The following is a 26,675-nucleotide window of genomic DNA, read 5'->3' on the forward strand; positions in this document are numbered from 1 at the left end:
CCCTTGTTATTACAAGTAGACTTTAAGCAGACTTTCGGTACGTCTTTGTTTCCTTTAAATGACCATACTCTGATGTCTGCAGAAACAACTCTCCACAAAGCTGTATCTGCCCTATGAAACTGAGCAGGATATGAGCACTGGGATGCAATCGTTCCTGCTGTTAAATTGCTAGGGTTAGCAATATACTGCTATAGATACAGCCTGAAACCTCAGCCCTTTTGTGAGTACCAGCTCTGGTAATGAACTGTGGAATCTCAGGTCACCAGCCTATGTTTGCAGTGGTTTTTGAGAGCTGAGAGATAGGTGAAGGGGCTCATGTGTCTGGCCCAGAAAGGGGTATTGATAGAGAAGGATACAAAGGAAGCTTGTTGAGACTTGTCGTAAAGAAGGGGAAATTCACCTGACAGCTGGTGGAGGGAAAATGAACGGAGGCTGTCCTTTATTCCATTACTGCCTTTCCCGACACTGTCATGTTTAGACAGGAGAGGGACCTCACAAATCTCTTCCTGTCTCTCATCCTCTCCTTGGGCTGGTGATGCTGTAGGAACACAGCACTGTCCGTGCTGGCTGTGGTTTGTTTTAGCACTGGTGCCAGAACTGCAGCACCATGAGAAGCTTGCAGGCAGGCTTGCCGGTTTGCTTCCAGTCTTCTGTTACTACTTTAGCAAGGACAGAATACCATCATAAGTATACAGAATTTTGGATAAAATGTGAAACTTCCACTAATGGATCTGAATCTAGTTGCAGCACAAGGGCTTCCACTGCGCTTTGGTTTAGCAATGTGTCTGGGACAGAAGGTTGCAAGATCCAGAGTAGCAGCTTTAATTAACTCTAATCTAGTTTATTTTTGTTTCTTGGTATCTGCCCAGAACAGTAGATAACTTTTTTACAAAATGAAAGAGGTTTCATTTATTCTTCTGAAATTAAGTTCAGGCACACAGTAAATTTTGTACAAGAACTTTTTTGAAATACACTATTTTATAGCTTGGCAGAAAAAACTAGGAACACTGCAAACTGGAGATTTGATTAAGATTCTAATGTTTTATGCTCTTCCTGCGTATTTTGAGGGGAGTCTTCTGCACAAGGTGGGGATTTTCCCCACGAAGCAGCAGTGGAAAAAGCTGTGATAATGCAAGGAGCAGAAATGCCACGCTAAGGGGAGAGTGTAAAGTGTACAAGCACTTAACCAGTCTGTGCTGTGCAGTGGACTTTTCATGCTGAAATGCATGCTAACACTGGAAAATTTGGAAAGGTTGCCTTTGGATTTCAGGGACAATCTTTACCAATTTGAGATTAAAGAGATTATTCTAAATATGTTTTTAGAAATGCTGTATAGTGTTTTATTCTGTCCTTTTATTCAATAGCCAATTTTTATTTTATAGTTTTCCCTTTCGTTTGTACTTCCTCTCCCTCTTTATCCTGCTATCCACAGTGAATATCCTACTCGGGCTGGATACAGTATTGCTAGCTTTTTTTTTTTGGCTTCTGAGTCATTTTTGGAATAGACCAGTGAAAGAGATTAAAGCTCATGTTTTTCATATATGTTCCTTGGGGAAAATACATCAATGATGATGCAAAATAAATGCTGAAAATTCTATGTGAAACACTTGAACTGATGGCAGTAGCCAGCCACAGTAGCATTTGAAAAGGCACAGTGTTTCTCTGAGCAGTGATAATGTAAAATGCAGATTAGGACACTGTAGAAGGGTAATCAAGAATACTGCCATCAGCCACAACCTCATATATCCCTGTTCTCCCAAACAGCCAGGGGAAAAGAGGAAGGAATACCTGCACAGGGTAATTAAGAATAACAGTGACCTGAATTCTTGGTTTTTGTCCTCTCTGTATGTAAAGACACAGAAAAAAAAAAGGTGAGAAACTCCTTTTTTACATTTCTTGACAAAAGTTGATTTCTAGCTACAACTTATTACTTGAATCTGTCATAAGAAATAGTGCTAATGAATTGTAATTAAGAATAACAGTGACCTGAATTCTTGTCTTTTGTTCTCTCTGTATGTAAAAACAGAGAAAAAAATTCTTGAAAAAAGTTGACATATAGCTACAACTTATTATTTGAATCTGTCATAAGAAATTGTGCTAATGAATTTAAGCAATGTATCACTGCCCTGTGTTTAAAAAAGGAAGGCAAAACAGACAAACCTTTACTTAGTTACTGTCATTGAGTTTCAGTCTTTAATATTCCTGCAATCTACTCTCTGTTAATGTTTAGGAGAGTACCTCCTAAAGAGATTATCCACTTCTTTCTGTTTATAGCTGGATTACAAATCATTAGCAATCTTTAAATTCCTGAGTATAAGGAAGTGCAATGAGCACTGTGTACACAATATTTGATTCTGTTTGTGGGAAGAACTAAGTTCCTAAGCCACTTAAGTACTGAACAGATGGAGGGAGAGTAGGTTAAACCATTCCTGATATATCGTAGCCTTTCACTGAACAAGTAGGGTTCACTTTGGACTAAAGATAGGCTTTTGTTTATTATATATCTGATTAGATCACAGTAACACAATTACAAATTTTTCTAGTGATGATCAGTCTTCTGATTTGGGCAATATGCTGTCTGTAATGTGAAATGTTCTTTGCATGAATCTCTAATGTGTCTTTTCGAAACATAAAATTCACACAGTTTTCCATGTTTTTCATTGTCATTTTCAGGTAAATTTAAGTAATTATACTGCTCACTGAAATTACAGTTTCATTCTAGCAATATCTATACAAAACTTAAAAACGTATTCCAAATACAGCTTTCTTTAATAGAATTTTCAGCAAAAAGAACCACACAAAAGAAAATTCCATAAAATATTGTCTTTTTTTGGTAGTCCCATTTCTGTAACCTTCAACTTAGAGATGGCACACTGACTTTTATACAGGTTTCAGATGTTTCAGAAATAATCATAAAATCTTCCCTAAGACAGAGTTTAGATTTCCTGATGTTGAAGAGTTGTGCTTGTTCCGTGTTTCAGAAACTATTTGCAGGATGCCGTTCAAAAAGAAACAAGGTTCTGTGATTAGGAATCCGTCATTACATCCCATTGAACTCCATATCACAATAAAGGATTGTCCAAGGGCTCACAAGAGGAAAAGGTGGTAAAATAATAGTTGATGAGTTCCATTCATTACAGCATTACATGTTTTTGACAGATGTGCATTTGTAGTCTCTTTAGGACATACTGTTTTTCACTGAATGTAATGCAGAAACTATGTGTGGAAGTTGGTGCACAGTAGTGGAAAGAGAAAATAAAATACATGCATAGGTATGAAGTTTCTTTAAGGAAAAGTAATAACAACATTTACTTTAATGAGAAACTGTTAGAGAATTACACTCTCTTGTGCAGAGAATGCCTCTTTTCTCTTCCTTGCAGCCGTTCATGAGGCCCAAACTTTCTACTTATAGCATGACTTCCAGTGTTGACAGTATAAAATTGTTTTTCTAGTTGCACCAACATGACATTTACAGTCTGATTGCCTTATTTCCCTCTCAGTTAAGGTACTTACATATCTAAAGTTTTCTGTTTGCTAGCAAATCTTTAACTAGCACTAAGGGGTTAAAATAAGCAGTTCCATGAGAAGCCCCCAGTGCAGAATAAGGATGAAAATATTTGTTTGGTTTGAGGAACAGGGCAGAAGGTCGAGCTTTGTGTCAGACTCACCATCCTGATTGCAGGGGCAGGGAAGAAGCTGAAGGAGCAGGGTGATAGAGAGGTGATAGGGGAGGTAGGAACTGGGTGATAAAAACTTGCAGAATGTAATTCTCCTTTACTCCTAGGAAACACTTCAGAAAAGTGTTTTAAAATTGTCAGTTGGGGATTTCTCTTGATAACCAGTGTTTTACTAAATGCGTATTACCTGATGCATTGACAGAGAATTTTCCTGTGCCCATGCACAGGAGCATGGAATGGTGTCACAGCAGATGAGCTCAGAAGACATGTGAGAACATTTTATCCAGCCCTGACTCAGGGGCTCACTCACTGCTTCACTCAGGTGGAAGCTGCCAAATTTGCTCAGGTCTCAGCCCATTCCAATTTTGCGTCTCCTCAAAGCCAGGGAGATTCTGCAATCTTTCTGGATGCCCTGTTCCCACGTGTGGGCATTGTCACATTGAATCTTTCTTACTTCTAACAAAAATTTCTTACATGCTGGCTTTTGTGTGTGGCTTCTTGTCCTTTCCCTTGGGAGCTCCAATCCCTGTCTATCCCTGGTGTAGGGCAGCTGAGGGTGGTGTTGGGGTCTGCCCTTGCCTGCTGTCACCCACAGTGTGGTTTGGAGGTAATCCCACGCGTGGGAGGGATGGGTGCTGGGAGACACCAGCCACGCACCTTTCAGCACAGCTGCTGGCCTGACCTGCTGCGAGTTCACTGTGCTGCTTGGAGAGATCGCTCTTGTCCATCTCAGAATCGGTATGGGCGTTCTGGGAAGCTCTTCAAGTGATCACATTCTAAGTAAAAAAACCCATCCAAATAACAAAGCAAAACAAAACAACAACAATGAAAAACTCCAACCAAAACTTAAAAAAAAAAACGCACAGAAAATCTAATGAGTACAGCATCTTTTATTTTAGATACCTTACTGATTTATTAGTTTTTTATCCAAATTTTCCTTCACTTTTAGCTATATTTACATATGGCTTATTTAAATATTTAGTAACACATCTAGAACATTATTTAGTAAATATTTAGTAAATATATATAGTAAGCATGTAATATATTATTATTAAATGTCAATATAAAATGTTAAATATTTATACATTATGTATAAATGTACAAAATTGAAAGCACCAAAACAACATACCTATACAATTTTGAACTATTGTAGAGATTGATACAAGAAACATACATTATATTTACATGGATTCAGTATGCTTTTTCTTACAAAGTTTCATTTGTTGAGGGAGATTATTTTTTAAGTTTAACATGGTGAATGTCATTGTCCTTCTTGCACTTAAAAAATATGCTGCTTCATAGGGTATAATGTGAGATAACTGGTGAACACAAAATCACAGTCAAAAATTGGTCAGTGCCATGAACAGTTACATAGATTGCCATAGACTCCTCCCTAGTCTAAAGGGAGAATGTGGCATTTTTAACATACCAAATAAATCAGTCAGGGCATTAGGATTAGTTAGTGTCTGATGCCTAAGAAAAGGGTATGGATAGTGCAGCATTAACTTAATGCTACAGCCTTCTTTTCTCCCATAAAACTGTGTCAAGAGGCATTTATCCAGTTTTACCATGTTGAGGGATGGATACTCTGAATTTTTTTCCCACATAAAGGCTATATAAGTTTTCTGTCTATAACAGAAATGAGGTTATTTTTCCATAATTTATGAATGTTTAATTATGTCTTGAAAAATGTTTTTATTGAAGGTTAGTAAAGATGGAGTAATGTCATACTAGAAGTATATTTTGAAGAATGCTTGTGTAATAGACATCATCAAACTGAACACTAGTTCAGTTTGCTGTGTAGACACATCATGCTTTTTATTTAAAGGGTTGCACCACCCCCTGGTTTTTGCCTGTTTTCTTAAAGTCCTTGAATAAGGAACGGGAGTGTAGGACTCAGAATATGAATGTTGTTTGCTGGTCAGCATTTAAGCTTTTGCTCTCTGATTGACTTTTGAGAATTAGTTTCCACTTATGACTGTGAAAATAATACTGTTTAAATAGTTGAGAAATTAAGTTCATTTCACCTGTAATATATAAATGCATATGCAACATATACAGAATGTACAAGCATAGTTGCTTAAATGATGGTCTTGTAAAACCCTTTTGCATTTCTTTGGTTCTGAGAATCAGAACTGTTTATATTTAAGTTATTCTTCAGTTGCTTTCAAAAGTCTGCATTACAGAATTTAGCCATGCAGGATTTTTTACAGCTGTGTGCAATAAACCCACTTGCCTGAGTAAGTAAAAGGAAAATAACAAAAGGGACAAATATGTGATTAAAATATAAATTCAATTCTCTGGATACTGTATGCAGCTATTTAATTAAGAGATTATCTGGATAACTGAAGAACAGAAATAGCATCTGTTCTAAATTGCATAAATGAATATTAACTTGTGTTAGGAGGGAAGAGTTTAAAAAAAGAAAAAGTAGAAGAGGCAAGAGTATGTTCTTGTGTCAGACTGTAGATGAGGAAATCACATGGTTCTTTATGAAAGGCTTTTTCCTCTTATTTATTGATGAAGAGAATGAGCAGTAACATAGCCTTGTTTAGTTTATCTTTGTGTTAAAAAACACATTAAAAAATTCTTTATTAGTAGTCACTGATAATTTCAGGAGTATTTTATTTGTTGTGGTCCATTCGCATGCTTGGGTCATGTGGCAAGACAACAAAAAGTTGTTGAGGTCTTTGTATGTCTGCTGTTTATGTACCAACATTTTTTCCTTCCCTGAGCATCATTGCCTTTTCTTTGCAGTTCATATATTAGCAGTCGGGAAATTCATGAGCCAGAAAAGCTCAATTATACTTCAGAAGAGACATTCCTTGGAAGGAGGTACAGCTATGACTTATCTGGAAACCTTTGGGGTAGTTTTGGTGCTGGTGATGAACCTTTGGAAGAATCTCAAAATTTTCCAGTTCAGTGTTTACCCTTGATTCCAGACTAAAAAAAACAAAACAAAACAAAAACAAAAACAAACAAAAAAAAACAACAACAAAAAAAACCCCTGCTAGTTTAACAGGAATTTTCAGCCTCTGAATATTGGCCTGATACTGATGGTGTTGAAATGTATTGTGGAAGTCTCTGTGACATGTTTGGAAAGCAGCTCTGAGTGCCTTTAAACTTCCCTTGATGTTAATGGGTTTTCAGAGGATTGAGATGGTTTGAGTGTGCCTGCATGAGTACAGCAGTACAAGAGTACTTAAGATGGAGAAAAAAGTGACAGTCTGAACATCTCCTTACACTCTCATTGCTACATCTGGACCAGTTTCTGTATTTTACTCAGCTGTTGAAAACCCCAAGGGCTGTAAATAGCAATGATTCAGTGATGTTCTATCAAATACTGATTCTGATTATAATTTGTTATGGACAAAGATGACATAGGCCTGGAATTGTGTGGGTGGAAGATCCATATGGGCTGAACAGGATTTTTTAAAGCAATTGCTTGGTAGTATCACACCTCCCTGATCTGTTGTTTCTTATCATTCAATTTGTTTCCTTAAAACGTCTATCTAGGTTGTTTAATGAATAGTCTCATTCATTTAGTTACAGTCTTTTTTTTTTACTTTTTGCTGGGTAAGCAAAATGAACTGAGAAGCAGCAAAAAGGCAACAAAAGGAGGTATCAGATCTATGAATCTTGTTTTACCCATTCCTACTAACCTTTTCATCCATTTCCATACCAATCAGGGCGCTGGTGACGTCCTCGAGAGACAATTCTGGCCACTTTGGCTAAACCTGGAGCTCTTAAATATCTTCCAGTTTGTCCAGTTTGGCTTTCCCTCAGTAATTTGCCTCTGTAATTTTAAAAATGTAGTATACACCACTGACAATTTGCTTTTAAATTTGTTTTTTAAACTTGGACTTTGTTTCTGGTAATTCTTTCTTTTACCTTGTACTTCCAATGGTGTCTTCTTCATAGACACCTTGCCTACACCTTGCATCTTCAGGCTGCCTACCTAAATTTTTAAAAGGGATTTGGAGAAACGGGTGAAGAAGTATTCACTTTTCAGACTTCTTTTCTTTTTGGGAGATCCCATAGACCAAAATGGGGTATTGTGTGATTTGTGTGTATTTGCATATAGTTTAAGCAGTAGTTTAGATTATGCTGAACATGGTAGGTGAGTATCATCAAACCAAGAATCTCTCAGTGTGCCTTAATGGCTTCCAAAATTCCTTTTCTTTGTAGCTGATTTTTCTTCAGTTGTCTTTATTTGAAACAAATTTTTAGACTTAGTTCACACCAAAACTTGCATAGAAGAGGTGTCTGACACTTCCAGTTTTATTTTTATCAAAGCTGTAGTTAAATCAACCATATCTCATATAGGTCTGTAATATATGACTATATTACATTCTTTTTAAGTCTTTCTGATGCCATTTTACCTATTTCAGTACTTTCAGTCATGGGACTTGCAGGGGAGTGGAGGTTCTTAGTAGGCATGTCCACCAGCCTGCCTGCCTGGTTAACTTTCTGTGCAGCACGAGGGACATTGAGCCCACTGTGTTCCTTGTGGGATGATGGAATGCTTCTTTCCAGAAGGGAGAGACCTTGGGCATTAAATTCTGATACATCTGAAGTGTAGCAACAAGGTTAGATTTGAGATCCATTTCTTTGAAAGGAAGAAAGTCTGAGCCTCAGCAGTAAGACACACTAAGAACATATATTATGTATTACAATTACTAATTGTTTGGTCATAACAATATGGAACAAATTTATAGCTGTTTCATTTTACTTCTGATGTTTTGTAGAACTGGTGAATATCTACTTTTGGAGTTTACTGCCTTTATCAGACTTCAGGGATGAAAATACAAAACTTTCCCTGTTTTCAACTTCCCGCTTTTCATAATTTCTCAAATTTGGCTTCAGCTTTGACTGAAATGTGAATTTTGTGCACTTAAAATAACTACCAGGAGGGATGGGCAGCTGGCAGCTGCCACCAGCTTTCTGGGGAGCATTGCATTCCTTCCCCTGCTCATGATGTGCCAGCCCTTTCCCTCAGGAAGGAGTGCTGCGGATCTTCAGGCGAGTAGAGGAGTGTCCTTTGGCTCTGTGTGTTCTTGATCTGTGTCTTAGTTAAACCACTGCTGTTTCTTGCACCCTCTGTAACCAGTGAATATATGGACAAGGGTATAGGGGTAACCAGTGAATATTTGGGTAAGATAGGGCATAGCACCTTGGTTTTCAAGTAGTGGTGAATATAATTGAAATATATGTACTATGAAAATAATAATTTTTCTTTATTTATATAATATTATCTTTTCTAAGACTACCTATTTTTATTTCATCTCTACAGTTTTGACCTAGAATCCAAAGTATGATTTTTCAGCTGAGTCAGGACATGTCTGATTCTTTCAGTCATTTTGCTGTTAGATAATGCTCAGCATTTCCATCTGCCAGACTTTGCTGGACTTACATACTATTTTCCTGCAATTTAATTTCTCTTAGAAGTACTTCGATATCTCACCCACTGCTTTTCTTCTTTTGAAGTTGGCTTTCGGATTTTAAGCTTCATGCAGCAAATTTAGCTGCTCCATCCCCTCTGGCCAAAACTGACTTCTGCAGCTGCAGTCTTTGCTTTCCTCTGAGCCATCCTGCAAAAGGTGTACCCTGTACTAACTGTCTCTCTTCAGTCTCAGTCTCAGCTGTTAGCCTGATAGACATGCTGGATCTGTCCTCACTGCAATTTGTGCTGAGCTCAGGCAGGGTGTGGATTACTTACTGAGTGTTTCACAAAAGCACATCACTGGACTGCTGGGATACCTCATCCCACCTGAATAACCAAATTGCCATAAAAAAAAAGATGTTAAAAACACAAAGTCATGCTGTAGTGTTCTCAGCATTTAGGAGACCATTGCAATAATGCTCTAGAACAGATTAAATGTTCTTTTTTTCTTATAAACATAATTTGATATCTTATTGAAGAGATCAAATGGGACTGAGTCCATCAATAATGCCAGTATTTCTCTTACTTTATTAGTTACTACCTACAATCTGCCAGATTTGAGGTTTCCATTTCTTTCACCATAATTTGGTGTTTACTTTATTTTACCATAATATTAGTAATGTATTAAAAAGTAGTGAAGAGAATGGTTTATTGTGAAACTACTGGTTGCATTTACTACCTATTATCTTGTTGGGGTTTTTTTCATAGCCATCTTCCGTGTTGTTTCTAGCACTTGAGAACTCTACATGGGGACTCTCCTGGGTGCACTACATGCCCCGCATTGGTTTAGCAATGAAGCCCTCTTAAACGAAATTGGAGTTCTTGGTTTTGTATGTTGTGATCTTTAGTATTCAGTGAACCTCACAAGGTTCCTGTCTGAAGCCACGGAGGAGGTGGGATATTGTCATTGCTCTGGTGGCCTGCATTAGGTTCTTACACATTAGCAACAGGCCTTGGAGGTGGTAGACAGAGGATTTCTTTCATTGTAGCTGTCAGTGGCAAGCTCTTGTGGTAGGAGGAGGGCAGCAGTTTGTGGTTCTTTCCATAAGGGAGGGTTAAAATGGATTTACTTATTTTGCATTGCACACAGATGCGATCTATTAATCTAGATGGTTATCATGTAGCAGGAGTTTCTCACTGACTAATTTCTGGTTCCATAAATAAGTCCCTGGTTAATTAAGCATTTTTGAAAGGCAAAATGACAACCTTTACATTTTTCCTAATGCTTGGTAGTAAGTATCCTCATCTGTTTCAGCAGAAATCAATATAAGCTGTAAGACAATTAAATATAAGCTGTAAGACAATTAAAGTTTTGGTAGAACAAAGAAGAGGCTTGAGTATGAAGAACCACTCTTGTATCTAAAACACATTTTATGTACATGTCAGGGAACCTATTTTGTGCATCTGGTTTTCAAGCACCTACCCTGGAAAAAGCTCCAAAAAGTCTGCTGAGATATAAAATACAAGTTCATACAATACAACAGAAGCATGATGGCTCTTCCATAAATTTGCCTCTTCTTAGTTAGAAGTCATAACATTAAGACTCAACAATTACTGTTTGTATTTTTATCATGCCTTTTTTATTCAGTTACATTATGACATTTATCAGAAATAAAATTAAGCTTAGGGCATGGAAGATGGAGTATATTCACTATTTAAAAGCTTGAATTTAAGGCAAATTTTGACAGTGACTGCTTTTGGCAAATCAGGCTTTTAACCTAAAGGTAAGTAAAGGAGGATTAATTTAATACTGTTTTTATGAGGCCTGCCTGATCAGATAAAATAATTTTTAAAACTTGAGTTGAAGCAATGTCTTGTACCTTTCAGGGTAAATAGACAATAACATGCAAGATATATTCACCTTTCTTTTAATTCAAAGAACTGTCAGACAGTTTTCAGTTAACTGTCATAAGATTGCCGGTCCTCTGCATCCCTTTCTGTGACAATCACCTACTGCTGATGTTCTGTATGGTACCAAAACTGTTTAGGCATTTTGCTTAAACTGGCATTTGCAAAGTTAAGTCAAATGTTAAAAGCTCTATATTGTCCAAAGTTGCAGTTGCAAGTTAAAGCTTCACTGTCTCTTTCTTCTTCAGTGTTTTCTTCACTGTTCTCCTTTTTATGGTAGTCTTGTGCTTTTGCGATTGGAGTGGTGCTCATACTTTTAGAGATTTTTGAATTCTTAAGAGACAAGATTTTTGTTTTTCTTCAGAAGAAAAAAGTGGAAGGAATCCATTTTATATTTGAACAATCTTTCTGCCAACACTTTATGTTATTTGGTGACCCAGGAGGGTTGCCTGCATGGCCCATTTGTGGCTCTTAGGCTCAGCTTTCACACCTGAGAGCGGGTGAACTCCTGTGCTCAGGCTGCAGGATGCCTTCGTGCAGCTTCCTGGTGTCTGGGGCTGGTGCAGTTGGTCATGAGCAGTGAACATGTTTGGATGATTCTTTACCTTCTGCCATGCACTTTTATTGGTTTTCCTTCTGAAAAAATCTCTGAAAGCATTTCTTGCCATCAAGACTAAAACGTTTGATAACATCCTTTTGAACACTTTACTTCAAGAAATTGAAAGCTAAAACTTTATCTGACAGTACTGTGTTTGTGGTTATTTAGTTTATCAATACTATAGAAAAGCCTTTCAAAAATTGTCATTTCATACTATTTTATAACAATTTTATTTGCAAGGAAAAGGTGCTCTTTTGTTGAGGTTTTTTTTTTTTTTTTTAGAATCTTAGAGTGTTTAATCAGTAACAGTAAGGTTAAAATCAAAGTTTGCAAGATTGAAGTTTTACCAGCTTGGCTGTTTTGATGTCCAGCTGTATATTTATTTTCCCACACCAGTTGTATCTAACCCCCTCATCCAGGACAGTGGTTTTGTTCACCATTGGGTTTTTTTCAGGGGTAAAATGTAGCCAGGAGGTACATATACTTTGTACTAATTACTTCTGCAGTTTTTCAGTTAATATTAACATTATAATTTATGTTTTTCTTCACAGTACTAGCCTCTTGTAAGTAATATTAATGAAGGATTTGCAAGGGCTTCTTTGAATTTTTTTCTGGTTTTCTCTAAGTTAGATCTACAGAGGGTTGATTGAGAACAATATTCAGGCCCAAGGAAAGAAGCCTTTCAGTATTGATGGGTATTCTTGAAACCATAATTGCAAAATATTATTGTAGAAGATGGGCTTCTAAAAAACTTGGGTATGTAATTTATTTTTTTTTTTTAACTTAAGGATTCATAAAAATAGCTAAGGTAGTATGTGTAAATATATTCCAGCAAGGTTTTTTAAAATTAATTTGCCATTTTCTCTAGTTGTCCATTCACAGCTCTTATTTTAGGCACGAGTCGCATCCTTGACAGTTTCCTTAGACGATGAACACTAGCTGACTGAAAAATATTTAAAGGTCATTATTTTATAGAGATATTTGATATGTTTTCTTCATTCAGTATACTAGAATGGGGTACCCATTAAAATCATGCTAAGATAACTGAAAGGCTTACTGTATTGGCTTTATAGCCTGTCACACACAGATTACACCCATTTTAATCTGCTGTCTGGAGTATTTCCAGCTTCTGCTAAATGGTCTCTGTTTTACTTCTAAAAGAAATGTGCAGCTGTTTGTAGCCAAAATACACTTACTGTGAGTGACAGTGATACCAGCTGTGTGCTGCACACTTCAGCTGCTGGAGTAACTTAACTCAGAGATGTCCCTAATCTCTTCCCTGCATTGACACAACATACAGAGAGGTTCTTCTGTAGCCTTTATAGTTCTATGTCACTGCACAGGATAAACAGCACTTTCCCTCCTCTGCTTGGAGGACAGAAATCTGGACAGAAAGCCATGCCTTATATTTTAGTTTCACTCACAAAGGTGAAATGCTTGTTTTGAGCTTTTCTATCTGAAGCAGGTCAAGCAGTTGCATCTGGAAAACAGAAAGCTCGGAGGGCTTAAGTGAGTTCTAAAAGTCCAGGAGTTTGTCAGCTTCCACAGCCATCTCTGCTGCTGGCATGTGCCAGGAACAGCACTGAGCTCGCATTTAATGCTGTGTCCATCTTGGTATCCAGTAACACAGGTGCCCAACCTGCCACTCTGCCCAAATGCAGCGTGCAGGGACTATTAAGAGCATGCACAGAGAGATGTTTGGCCAATCCCAGAACAGTAAAGCAAGGTGTTCCTGTGGGGGAAAAAAATAGATCAAAACTCTTTAACAAAACCCCAATCCCAACATGCTCATGGTATAAGTGAATCCTCCCAATTTCTCACAGCAGTGGGTGCTACACTTTGCATTTGGTTCTCCAAAACTTGAAATCTGTCACAGATTTGTGTATAGACAATGCCTGTAATAAATTTGAATTTTTGCAGTAAATTTGACCACAAAGATTAGAATTGTGTAAAGTCTTCAGGCGAGCAAAACTCATTGCAGTTTCTCTGCTCATTTAATTTTTCCACAGTACACAGGGCAGAGTGAACACCAGCTGTAATAGAGACTTCCCTTGGGGTTGATGAAATTAATTTTGCTATTGTTTTCAAGGGGGTAATATCTTTGTGCCTGATGTCATAGCAAATGTTGAAGTTGAAAAATGTCCAAAAACAGTGTTAAATTGAGTAACTTTAAAAGTGTTTATCTTGAATCCCCACTTTGTGGCATTATTACTGTAGTCTCATCCCAAGCTATCATTATTTATTAATACTGGCTTATCCCCTTGATCCATCATTCTCTTTGTCTATTCATTTGGATATACTTTGTGTGCACATCTGTAACCTTCTTTTTCTTGCTGCATTAATACCCTATTTTAAATTGCACTTATAGCTGGTGTGTTTGAACCAGTTATGCTGTCAGACCTGGGAACGCCTGTTCTTGGCTTGCATTGGAGTCTCTTACCCCACCTACCATATTAGGAAGCATTAGGAAGGCGAAATTCCTCTGGAAATACAGACTGTCTCATTTTTGAAGCAGTGGTGTGATTAATTGTAATGTAATACACTAGGAATGGATGCTTAATGGATAAACATTCTTTTGCTTACAGTTTTTATATCTTACTAGATTGCAATTCATTGTACTAAACAGTGTGAATGTGAAACTATCATTAGCAAAAATGCAGTAAGCTAAAATGAATTCTGCCTGCAGGTGCAATTATGGAATTGTTAAGTCTACAATATAAAGTAATTGAGTAGTGGTCTAGCACTGAGAACGTGGCATGGCACTTTCTGTTTGAAAGATGTTTACAAAACACAGCAAACCTTTTGCCGTATTACAGAAGCTTTTCCGTTAATCCTCTTACACTTGGCCTGTTTGTCCATTTTTATACACAAGCAATGGCATTAACAGGCTGTAACACTCCTACCAAATTAATGCAACACCCCACTAATGGGTCTCTTTTACATCACTGCATGGTGATGTTAATGTGAATACAGCAATAGGCTGCTAAAGGCTTTAGATTCCAGAGAATCATAAGCGTTTTTGTTACTGTAGAATATCTGCTTGTACTGGAATCTAAATAGATACCCTCTGTAACGCCTGCCATCTGAAATAATGGAAATATGTTTACCCTGTACAGGAGACTGTTTGAAGGGCTGTCTAATACTGAATGTCATACTTGGCTGTTCTTTAACTCATAAGCTGTGTACTCATATAATTAATAGTATATGTTTAAAGAAGAGTTTATTACATCTCATGAGTTTTTCTTAGTAGTATATAATAGAATTTCCCCCACTCATCTTAAGATTGGAAGCATTATTTTTAGTAATCAGTTAAACAATTCATTAAGAACTTCTCATTAAGACAAAAAATTCAAACCTCTCTTGAGATTTTTAGAACTTGGTTATTGTGAAAACTGATGGTGGGACAACTTTAGAGATTTATGAGGGCTGCTGCTATGGTCTGGTGTGGAAGTATCCCTTGGTCTGAGGCGAGGCTGTAAAGTCTTCTGGTTTCTGTCACTGGAGATCCTTCTCCCTCTCCCCCAGCCTTTGCTGTGTCTACAGGAACATTAATAAGGTGGACAATTAGTACGAAATGCTGTAGCTCCTAGGAATGAGACAAGGTATGTGAGAGAGTCATAAAAAACCTTTGGGGAAGTTGCAGTTTTGCACCCTTATAAAGCCCAATGGGATTTGTATTGATGATGTAATATTGAGAAAATCAGACACCAAGGCAGACTGTTTCCATCTAGCTCTTTTCTTCCACCTCTGCTTTCTTCTCTGTTTTAAGTGAAGAGATAGATAACAATGTGTGCTATTTATAGCACATTTAAAAGATTTTCTATATATGTGTATATTGTAAATATATGTGTGTATGTATGTGTAAATTGTATTAATTTCTGTTCAATTTGTAAAATACTATAATTTCACAATAAAAACTCCGGTTGGATGAATTATCTCTTTATAATTTACACAGCACTTGTTCTGAATTAATGCCTGTGATTACTTTTTTTGTGTCCTCGTTTCCCTTTGAATTATTTGCTTAAAATATGTAGCATCTGTAAAGGAATGAAAGCAATTGCTTATGAAATTTTCTGATGGGGTCATTTTTAGTGAATATGCAGGTTACTCAATTTATCCCTGCAGAGATTTATTTTAAATAGAATTTTTTATGCATAGTCAATATTTTGTTTCAAATGTTTGCCTCTGAGAACATTTGTAGCATTTTTACTCTGCATTTAGACCTCTTCACTTGTAGGCTGAGGGAGGGTGAGATTGCTGGGAGAAGAAACACTGATTTGTTGTTTCATGGTGACTTTGCTACTGTATGGCAGTCTGTACTAATTGGTACCAGAAGCAGCATTTACTCTTGGCTACCTCATGTGTCACACTTAAAGGCAGAAGAAAAATAGCACCATCAGTTAGGATGTAGATTGGCAGCAGTGCAAGGATCTGGAAGAAATCCTGCAGCAGATTCAGGAATAAATGTCTAGTGGCAGAAACTGGAACTTTGCTTTGTGCTCTTCTGTTTAGCGTTGTTTGGACACCAGAGTTGAGATTTGAGCCTGTACTGTTTTTTAATTAATTTGTCAAACTCTGCTCTCTTCAAACATTCTCCTTTGTGTGCTTATTTCAATGTTCAAAGAGACAATGAATTCTTGAGCATGCTAGTTTGTTACCTTGGCAATAGAGGGAACTGCCAGAAGGGTGATAAAATATATTTGCTGTCATATTGGAAATTCGTGTTCTTCTTAAATACTCTTGTTCATATTTTTATATCTTTTTGTATAACATGGATGTTGGAGTGCTCTTGTTGCAACTGCTTCTTTGTTCTGCAGGAAAAGTCAGCTAAAGATATTCAGGTTTGTAGGTCACTACCACACTGTGGTAAATACAAAGGTGTTAAATTGCTGTACCCACATCTCTAATTTCTCAAGGATCTGTCAAAGTCTGGCAGGAGGGACCTTTGGAGGATCCCTGAGCTTAATGGGAATGCAGGATTGTCTCTGGGCTCTTTTCCCCACAGTTGCCAAACTACTGTAGTGAAAAACACAAAGCCTTTTTTTCTTAATGATTTTTATTCTCTATATCTAAATAGTTGATAATTGACCAAAATAGATAGCAGCAGTTGCACAGTACATTATTGTTGGTAAGTCACAGTAGTGCAAAGTAGAGTTTAAAAAAAGGCAAGATCAGGCAAAGGGATGAATGACATATGAAGTGAAGTGTACCTGTGAAGTACACAACACTTAAAAAGTCTCCTTGGGATTTTTATATGATCAGTAAGACTCAGGGAAACCACCTCACTAGTCATTTATACCTCCCATTACACCATTGCATCCAAGCTGCTGCATTAGAAAAACCAACCCACTATCAGAGAAGATTTAGACCCAGGTGTGCAAAACTCATCAAAGAGAATTGACTGAAAATTGTTTAGCCTGTACCATTAATATAAAATAGGACAGTATTTCAATTTCCATTCATATTAATGGTTATGACAAAAAAAAAAGCGAGAAAGAAAAATAAGAAAAATCCTCATGGAATTGTAACTCATCGCTGTATTAAAAAAAAACCAAACCAAAAAAAAAAAAAAATAAAAAAAAGAGCAGGAGTTTTGAGATAAGGCTGTCTGGATATCTTTGTCAACTCCAGGTTTCAGTGCACCTTGCTGTTTTACTCATTTTCTTAAACAAACACACAGCAGCCCTAATAGAGGTACATGTTTCATGTGAGCTGGGGTTTTACTCTTCAGGAACAGGGCTTACTTTTACTTGCTAATTGCTCTGACCTCTTTTAACTAAGTAACAGCATTAAGTTTTTGTGTGGGGCATGCATCTCATTTACAGCTACAAGGATTTTGTATTTTTCTGCTATGTAGACAACTAGCAATGTAAATTGTAATAAAACTAGTACATCAGCAATAAAAAAGTTCACACTGAATAAATAATAAGTGGGTATAAACAATAATTTTCACTGATTCTAGGGAACTACTTAATGGAAACTAGTGTTTTAAAAAAATTGCACCAAAAGTGAGCCAAGTAGCAGGAGCAGTGCAGATGATCCATGTGCAGTACCCCATAGGCAGTTTTGGTTCTGTGTTTTGGACCAAAATTGCAGTGTATAAAATGTAAGATACTGGTTTCAGTGGAAGAAGCCTAACAGAGGAGTCTGGCTGGTTCTTTAACTATTTAACCATGAAGTAAATGCACCCTCATGTCACAGGACTGATGAATGTGTGTGGTTAGCCCTTGCATTTTAATGCTTGTGTGCCAGTGTGAAATGTCCCTGTGGCACAGTTTGGGTTTAGGAGATGCTGTAGTGCACAGAGGTGTATGGATCCACACTGAGATGTGTTGGCCCTGCTGCAGAACAGTGGCACTGTGGTTTTCTATTACAAATGGTCTTCATGATGTTCCAACAGGTAGAAAACTTGATAACTTGTTCCATTTGTCTAAAACAAGAGTACATAGAGATAATACTTTCCAGTTTGCCTCAATAAATGGAACAGTTTGTCTGTGTGTCATGGCAGCTGCTCCTGGATTGTCGTATGTGTGAAGAGGTTTCTCTGAAATGGAGGAGTCTAGGGCCCAGATACTTTAAGGATTTTAGAAAAATAAATCTGCTGTGCAGGTCTCTTTGCCGGAGTTTCAGGACACCTAAAACAGATCTTTCTCTTAAAGAGCTTTCTGAGGGAAGCCCCAGGCATGGATTTGATGTTAGATGTGCAGTTTCTTTCAGTATTGCTGATGTCTAATTCTCATCTGTGTCTTGTTCCTGCAATTGCTTCTTGGGAAGATTTGTCTCCTGGATGCATCCTTGCTGAAGCGTTGGTGACGGCTGATGCCCACACAGGCTGTAGGGGAGCATGAAGCCAGCAGAGCTGGAGGAAGCCTCCTCACTGACTCACTGCCTTTGACTGTGACAAAGCAACCACTTTGCAGAGAAAAAACTTTTTAAAAAAATAATCACTAAATTCAGACATTGCCAGACCTTCCTCCTCCCTGAAGCTATGCTGTAGAAAGATTTTAAAGCAGAAGGTGATGGTCAAACTGTGATTTCTTTTCCTCATTTAGCTTCTGCAGCACAGCCAGAGAGGTTATCCTCAGTGCTTCATTATAGATAATCTAAATCTACTCCCTTGCAGTTTGTATCTCTTCCCCCTTGTCCTGTCACTACATGCTCTTTTAAATAGTCTCTCTCCATCTTTTTTGTAGGTCCCCTTCAGGTGTTGGAGGTCACAGTTGTGTCACCCCTAAGCCTTCTCTTTTTCAGGCTGAACAGCCCCAATTCTCTCAGCCTTACATTAGATAGGACAATTTTTATGTTGCAGAGTTTATAGTATGCAACACTAATTGTGGTTTATGTAGCACCAAACTGGTTAGCCCATGGGGAGGATAGATCATGTGATTCTTTAGAGTTATCTTCATTCTAACTTGCTTAAAAAAATTATAAGACCCCTTGTCACTACCTACAGCCATGGTTACTGTTAGCTAGAATCTGTAAATTATTGGTAGGTAAGAGCTACAGGAAAGCACCCCAGACCTAGGCAACTTTGCCTGTTTTCAAGAATAATCAGTTTTTATCCTTCTGATATTACTCCTAAAGAGATATACTAAAACAAAAATGTAGGGTTTTTTCCTGAATTAGTCAGCATCATATTTTTGTAGTTAGTGACATGTCTTCTCTAGCTTGTGCTCTGCTAAAGAGAAGCAAATTATCTTTGTGTGTATGTATGATTTCCCTGGGGATACCACCCAGGGTGCCTAACAATTATACCTGCTTCTTTGATACTACAGTTTGTTACTATATTGGTGCTGGATGAATCACTGATGACCCTTTTTTCTGTCACTTTAGAGAACATAGAGTATGTTCTATTAACAGCAGTTCTTCAGGGTTTGTTTCAATGTGTCACCAGTGTTGGCTTTTTATTTTCCACAAGTGCTGTTTTAAATCCTAGAAAATGTCACAAATGAATTCTATGAAAACTTTTTTCCCCCCTAAATACTCGTAGTGGTAAAATCAGAAATTAAGATACTATATTGGATTTTCATGAAAAAGAGCTTGCTTTATAAATAATGGTTTATGATGTGACTCTTGGGGATTGTTCTGTACAGGGCCCAGAGTTGGACTCTGTGATCTTTGTGGGTCCTTTCCAACTTAGTGTATTCTGTAGTTGTGACTTTACTGTACTGGCTACTTGGCCAGAGTGGCAGTAAAACCAAATCTGTCAAATGACAGGGAATGAGAGAACTCCCATGAGTCTGAAATCCCACACACACACTGGAAAACACTTCAGCAACAGACGTGGTGAAATAGTTCTGCTTAAATCAAGTTAACCATACTGTGAGAAAGAAGTTATAAATGTTTATCTTATTTTTAGTGCAGTAAAATCTTGAGTGACAGTTCTCATGACTGTACTGAGTAAGCAGTTCATTACTCTGGTGAATAGACTGTTTCACAAAGAAAGAAAATTTCCAAGCACAAGTTTTCTTTACTTCAATTTAACATCCAGAGATGCATCTAATAGAATCAGTCAACCATGAAATGTGATTGCACAAAATGAGATAAATGACATACAAGAATATCCTTCTTCTTCCCCTTTACAGGGGGAGACAATTGCCTTGTTGAAGGCAGTGGACAAAGTTATATGACCGCTGTACAAAAGAGAGTGAGTTAATTCCAGATAGGAAACACAGAGCTTTTTGCAGTCAGGGATCTACAATCTCAGAGTGAATGCTTAGTCGAGGTACTACATAAGAGTGGTGTGATGTATTTGGAGACATAAGGATAACTTTTAATCACTAACAGTATATTTAGTTTCCTTTTAGTGAGATTATCAAAATACTCCACAATAGTGAGCGCAATCCAAGAAGCCGTATCTTCTGTCTAATCTGATTCAAGAAAGATCATTCCAAACCCAAATGCAGTATTTTATTTGATGCTTTAAAAGAAAATTATCCTGAAGCATATCCAGTCATTTTACAATAAATCTAAAACTTCTTCCACAATATTCTCATGCCAGTCATTGAACACAAGGAAAAGAATGGTGCCAGTTAACATGAGGAAAAGAAATCCAAAATAAATATACTAATTTTGTGACATAATTTTCCCCTACACCTCTCTTTCAGCTATTCTTTGTCTCCAGCAAGCAGTATCTTACTTTATCTTCATGTAACTCATCTCTGTTCACATTTGAGGCACAGGTCTCTTTCATCATGTTAATAAATGAGATTATTCAAGCTAAATTCACAGCTGTTGTTTTTAACCTGTACTTGTTTACATGTCTGCTGCATTTCATACCTAAAGGTTTATGGTCAAACCTTAGCTCAGTAATGTTTTAGTTGGGTCTCACTCTCTTGATTGATCCATATTGATTGGTTGTTTCAGCATGAATGAGGTTGGGCTTGATCATGGAACCCTTAGTGGGTAAAAACTGCTGCCTTCAACACCAAATCACAGAGAAGGGAAGCTGCCAGGGAAGTTGTATCACTTTTTAATTGCTGTTGAGTGGACTCTTCCAGCTGTTTTTTTGTATTCTTTAGAAATGGTGGCCTTGAATTGCATTACTTGTTTCTCAATCTGTGTCTTTTCTCCAATCTTACAGATACTAAAGCAGCATAAAATGTTCAGCAGCACTGGATAGCATTATGTGTCTTATTTTACTTACTCTTTGCATGTATTTATGAAGACTTTCTAGGACCATAATGTAGTTAAAGCAACCTTTTTCTTGCATCATAATGACTAAAAAATCCGTGTGAGATAGGTTTCTTGTAAATTCTTGTAAAATGTTTATCATCTCAGTCTTCTTGGAAGAGAAAATTAATTATTTCACATTGATGTGAAATACAAGACTTAAAATTCCTATTGAGTCACTATTATATTTTCTGTTTCAACCACTACTTTATGTAAAACTGAGAGGGCTTTTTCGTAGCTTTGTGGTGGCCGTAACAAAGTTAATAGACTTACAGTAGTATTTTAAAGTATTTTTTTATATTTCAGCTTCAGTATATTTACTATTCAAAAGAAATGAATGTGTACTAACAGCTTTTCAGGCAGATGAAGATTCAGGTGTCAATGACCCAGCTCCTGTCACTGCACTGGGCAGCCAGCTGGCATGTGTGCTCCATCCAGGGACATCGTGACAGAGCCTCCAAGCAGGGCTGTGAAAGATCAGGCTTCTGGAGAACTTTGGAATATTTAGCTATGTAGCTATGTAGCAGGGTACAGTGTTTTATATTGTTAAGAGGAACAGTGATAAAGGAAAACGTGGCTACATAATGATGTCTTCTGTAGGTTGTCTGTAAAAAAGGAAGACCAAATGTGGGAAGTTGTTTTCCTTTATTTGAAGTGTTGAATATGATATATCCATGGGACTGAAGCTCAGTAAAATTATTACCACTAGTAATACACATTCTTTACTTACTGCCAAGCACAGACAGTTTAATGAATTAGGCTGGCAAATTTGATCTCTGAAATATGAAAGCATGCTTTTCTTGACTAATGTTTCTGAAGGTCTGAATAATCACTGATTGAAGGCCTTGTTGAAAGTGTGATAGTAAGTAGTGTAAATATTATAATCAGGTTAATACAGTCACTTAAATTACTGCTTTAGAGATTAAATAAACCTGTAAACCTGGTCAATTTAAAAAATACCAATGGCTGTGTATATTGCTGTTCTAAAAAAGTTAATACATAAAATAAAACCTAATCTCCATGATATTCATAGGTGATGTAAATGTAGATTAGTAATCTTCAGGTCAAGCTTTGTTTGGATGAATGTGAAGTGGAACTTCATAAACCTAAGGACTAATACAGAAACGCTATACAGATTATAATTTCAATGTATTTGACTCTGTTAATGATTATTAATAGTACATTTTTTCATTAGTTAAGTATTTTAATTAGTTCTATGCATAGACCAATGTAGACATTAAAGATCACCTTTTCAATTTATAATCAAAAGCAATAGAAACTTACACTTAGTTGGCTTTTTCAACCTTAGTTGTGCTTCCTTGAATAAAAACCCCACAAATTAAAAAATCTGAAGTTTGAATGAACAGGAGAAGTTTGTCTTTTAAAAGCCTTTTCAAAGTTTGCAATATCACAGGACAAAAGTAGTAGCTAGTTTAATAATTCGGAAGTCTTTTTGGAGTGCATAGCTGAATGATTTTTGATCTATTTCCACAGGTTTTCAATACATACTCTAATGAAGACTATGACAGGAGAAATGATGAAGTTGATCCAGTGGCTGCATCAGCTGAATATGAACTTGAGAAGCGTGTGGAAAAGTTGGAGCTCTTCCCAGTGGAACTAGAAAAAGGTATCATGTCTGTGTGTCACTTCCACTTGCTGTGACACTGACCTACAAGTTTCAGGAAGTCTACATATGCCTGAAGAGCCTATCTTGAATTCCCATGAATTGGTTGTAGTCACCTTGGCTTTTTGGATTTCAGGAATTGCTCAGTGAGGAATTAAAGAAGCAGCTCAGAGACAGGCAGTTTTTATCTTCTTAAGAGAATTGTTTGGTGACACTCCATTAACATGATTTTACACAGTGTTTAATGTGATATGTTCATTCTTCACCAGAGGAGTAAAAATCTTGTCTGTTGTTCTAAGCTCCTCATAAGGCTGCAGATGATACTTTTTGTGTGCAATTAATATGGTAGTCAAATAGTGCTTAAAAGGAAACAAAATAATATTAGTGTTATTGACACAGAAAGCCAAGAGGAACCAAGGCATGAATGTTTACCTACCAAATACCTGTACAGATACAGATAAATGTAAGACATTTCTGCTTTCTCTTGCCTCTTTCACAGATGAAGATGGACTTGGCATAAGCATTATTGGAATGGGAGTTGGAGCTGATGCAGGCCTTGAAAAACTGGGAATATTTGTCAAAACAGTAACAGAGGGTGGGACAGCAGAAAGAGATGGCAGGTAAACTAGACTTTGTTTTTGGAAATTTTATCAGCAATAGTTACTATAAATTTTGATTTTTCATAGGGAATAGTTTGCTTAATGTATGTCATGGTAATTCAATCTGTAAACTTTGTTAACTTCATTGGTAAGGTCCAAATACCTGATGTGGTTATGAGAAGACACTAAATTGGTATCATGAGTTTAAACTTTTAAAGAAGAAAAATTTGCCAAGGATATGTGTTTGTGACTACTGAGAGCCCAGATGCTTTAGCATGAGTAAGGCTGCTGATTCCAAACTCTGTGTAACTTTTGAAGGTAGTTTTGATTCTCAAGGTGTTGAGAATCTATTGGCTTCAATCCAGCTTTAGATAGGCAATACATAAAAAAAGAATTTTGTTCAACATTTGATTATTTGGTCTCTCTGCATATGATGTGCTTACAAAGAGATCTTGACAGGCTGGGTCGATGGGCTGAGGACAGCCACATGAGGTTCAGTAAGGCAAAGGGCCAGGTCCTGTGCTGGGGTCACAGCAGCCCCAGGCAAGGCTACAGACTGGGGGAGGAGCAGCTTGAGAGCTGCTCAGCAGAAAAAGACTTGGGGTGCTGGTTGGCAGGCAGCTGGATATCAGCCACCATGTGCCCAGGTGGCCAAGAAAGCCAAAGGCATCCTGGCCTGGACCAGGATCACAACGGTGTATCCAGCAGCACCAGGGCAGTGACTGTCCCCCTGTATTGGCACTGGTGAGGCAGCGCTTGAGTGCTGTGTCCAGAAAGACACTGAGGTGCTGGAGTGGGACCAGAGAAGGGGAGCAAAGCTGGTGAAGGGTCTGGAGCACAAGTGAGGAGCATCTGAGGGAGCTGGGGGTGTTTAACCTGGAGAAAAGGAGGCTGGGGAGACCTTATCACTCTCCACAACCAGTGGAAAGGAGATTGTAACCAGGCGGGGGTCCGTCTCTTCTGACATGTCTCAAGTGAAAGGGTGAGAGGAAATGGCCTTAAGTTGTGTCAGGTGAGGTTCAGATTAGAGTTTTTCTCACTGAAAAAGGCATTGGAATAAGTTACCCAGAAAGGTGGTGGAGTCACTGTCTCTGGAAGTGTTGAAGAGGCATCTGGATATGGCACTTGGGGTGTGGTTTAGGAGTGATTGAACTGCTGATGGCTGAACTGGATGGTCTTGGAAGATCTTTTCCAACCTTGATTATTCTGTGATTAAGGAAATAATTACTGTATCTGAATGTTTAAACTTTTACTAAATACATTCCTTTAAACTTTACTAAAACAGACTGTTACTGTATATTTCTTATTTTGGATAGTCTTCTATTCTGGAGTTCAGTTTTCACATCTACAGCACTGAAAGTACATTAATTAATTGGAATAGGAAACCATACGATAAACCTTGCCCACTAAAGAAGTTAATTGGTGTGTGTAGTCCTATGTGCTCATATAAAACCTGCTTGCTTCTGGAATTGCTTATTTGGTATGTGTAAGCTAAAGAATTCCTTTTCAACATAAAATATTTCATGTAATTAATTTCATAATCTTCAACATATAATATTTCATATGGGGCACAGTTGTCTGTGTATTATACAACACCTGCCAATCTGTGTATTATACAATGCCTGCCAAAACCAAGTCAACCTCTTCTCATGAGGAGATAGGAAAAAACTTTACTATATAATCATGTAATAATGAAAAGGATTCTTAAAAGTCTTCCAACCTGTTCAATTTTTCATTTTGTCCCAGTGCTTAATTTTGTAAATTATCATGCCAATAAAATATTACTTCTCTGATGTGTAAGCAATTAAAGCAACTTATCTGCATTCTCCTTTTCTGATTTTAACCATTAATTTGTTGTTATATTAGTCATAAACAATTTGAAAATATTGTTTATAAATAAGAGTGGGATTAAACTCTTAAGATGTTGATGATGTCTTCTAAAAAATACATTGCAGTAGCGTGTTCCTTGTTGAACATCTCTAACTTTTCAGCCAGGCAAAAAATTGTTCTGCTGTGGAAACCCCACAAAAATTTAAGTAAAAGACTCTAGAAGTCAGGGGGTTGCAAAATTTAGTAACATGGCTTTGAAACTACTGAACTATGTCATTTTCTACATTGGGCTTGGAGGTATCTTTACAGATCTTGGCAATATGATATCAAGTTGAAGGCCAAGTACTGAGTCATCATAGGCTTAAAAATTATGAAGGGAAATGAAGCTGACACCTCACGATGTCATGACTTTATCCATTACTTTAAATTTAAATGACTGTTTTACTGAAGGGTATGCTTGACCTCAGCTAGAAGGCATTAAGCTCACGACTGTATTCTTTGTGAAATTCTCTGGTTGAAAATCAGTCACTCACTGCTGCTCTGTCATAATCTGTAATTTCTTTTCATCTCATTATTCACATGTTTGAGTGGGCTACAGAAGTTAATGTTCCATCATAAGTCTCTTCTTTCATTTCCCTAGGTGGCGTCTAAAAGGAACTTGTCAGCTGAGAAAAAATAATATCATTCTTTGCCCATTCTAATATTTGTGTTGGTTTTCAACTGGCAGAATGTTCAGTCAGCTGAGAAATAGGACTCTGATTTTCTCTTTGAGGGTCTGACTTATCATTCACTTGGGAAAGGGATATATAATCCTCTCAGTCAGGACCAGATTGTTCTGCATAATAAAGTGCATCAACTGTAAAGGGTCCTGTGAACTTCATCTCTATGAAAAACCGACTTAATCATTAACAGTGATAGCAAAACAAAGTCTCCAACCAGAAAATAAATCTACTTCAGTAGTTGCATCAGATATCCTGAATAATCACATAGCAATCTTCAACCAGGTTCTTCTGAAGCTACAATTTAAAATATTACAGTATCTGCAGGATAGTTGTTCTATTTTTTATTGAAAGACCTATCAAATTATGATATAAAGTACTTGTCTCCCATGGAAATACAAAGCTATGCAAAGGGATTTCTCAGTGATTTAACACCACTGGCTTGATTAATCCTGCTTTAGACAACAAGTAGCATTTAGTTGTCATATTTAAAGTGCCAGTATTTGACCAAGGAGGGTGCTTCAAGATGAATCCAAAGGCAAGCATGTTGATAAGTATTAGGAGCAGTTATTAATAGTGTGAAAAATAGGAAATCAGTCATTAGACGGAATATGAACAATTAGACTGAATATGAAAAATAAAATCTTTTCCTGGATCAATCAATC

General features: G+C 37.2%; 1 protein-coding gene across 4 annotated transcripts in view; it reads left to right on the forward strand.

Moving 5' to 3' along the window:
• Positions 1 to 26,675, forward strand: part of PPP1R9A (protein phosphatase 1 regulatory subunit 9A) — a 129,514-nt gene that overhangs the window by 44,182 nt on the left and 58,657 nt on the right. For all 4 annotated transcript variants that reach the window (XM_030264681.4, XM_030264684.4, XM_030264686.4 and 1 more), the window contains exons 2-3: positions 22,733 to 22,865; positions 23,362 to 23,482. In XM_030264681.4, coding sequence (XP_030120541.4) covers positions 22,733 to 22,865; positions 23,362 to 23,482 — 254 coding nt within the window. The remainder of the gene's footprint in view (positions 1 to 22,732; positions 22,866 to 23,361; positions 23,483 to 26,675) is intronic.

Source organism: Taeniopygia guttata, chromosome 2, assembly GCF_048771995.1.
Source record: "Taeniopygia guttata chromosome 2, bTaeGut7.mat, whole genome shotgun sequence".
Taxonomy (NCBI): domain Eukaryota; kingdom Metazoa; phylum Chordata; class Aves; order Passeriformes; family Estrildidae; genus Taeniopygia; species Taeniopygia guttata.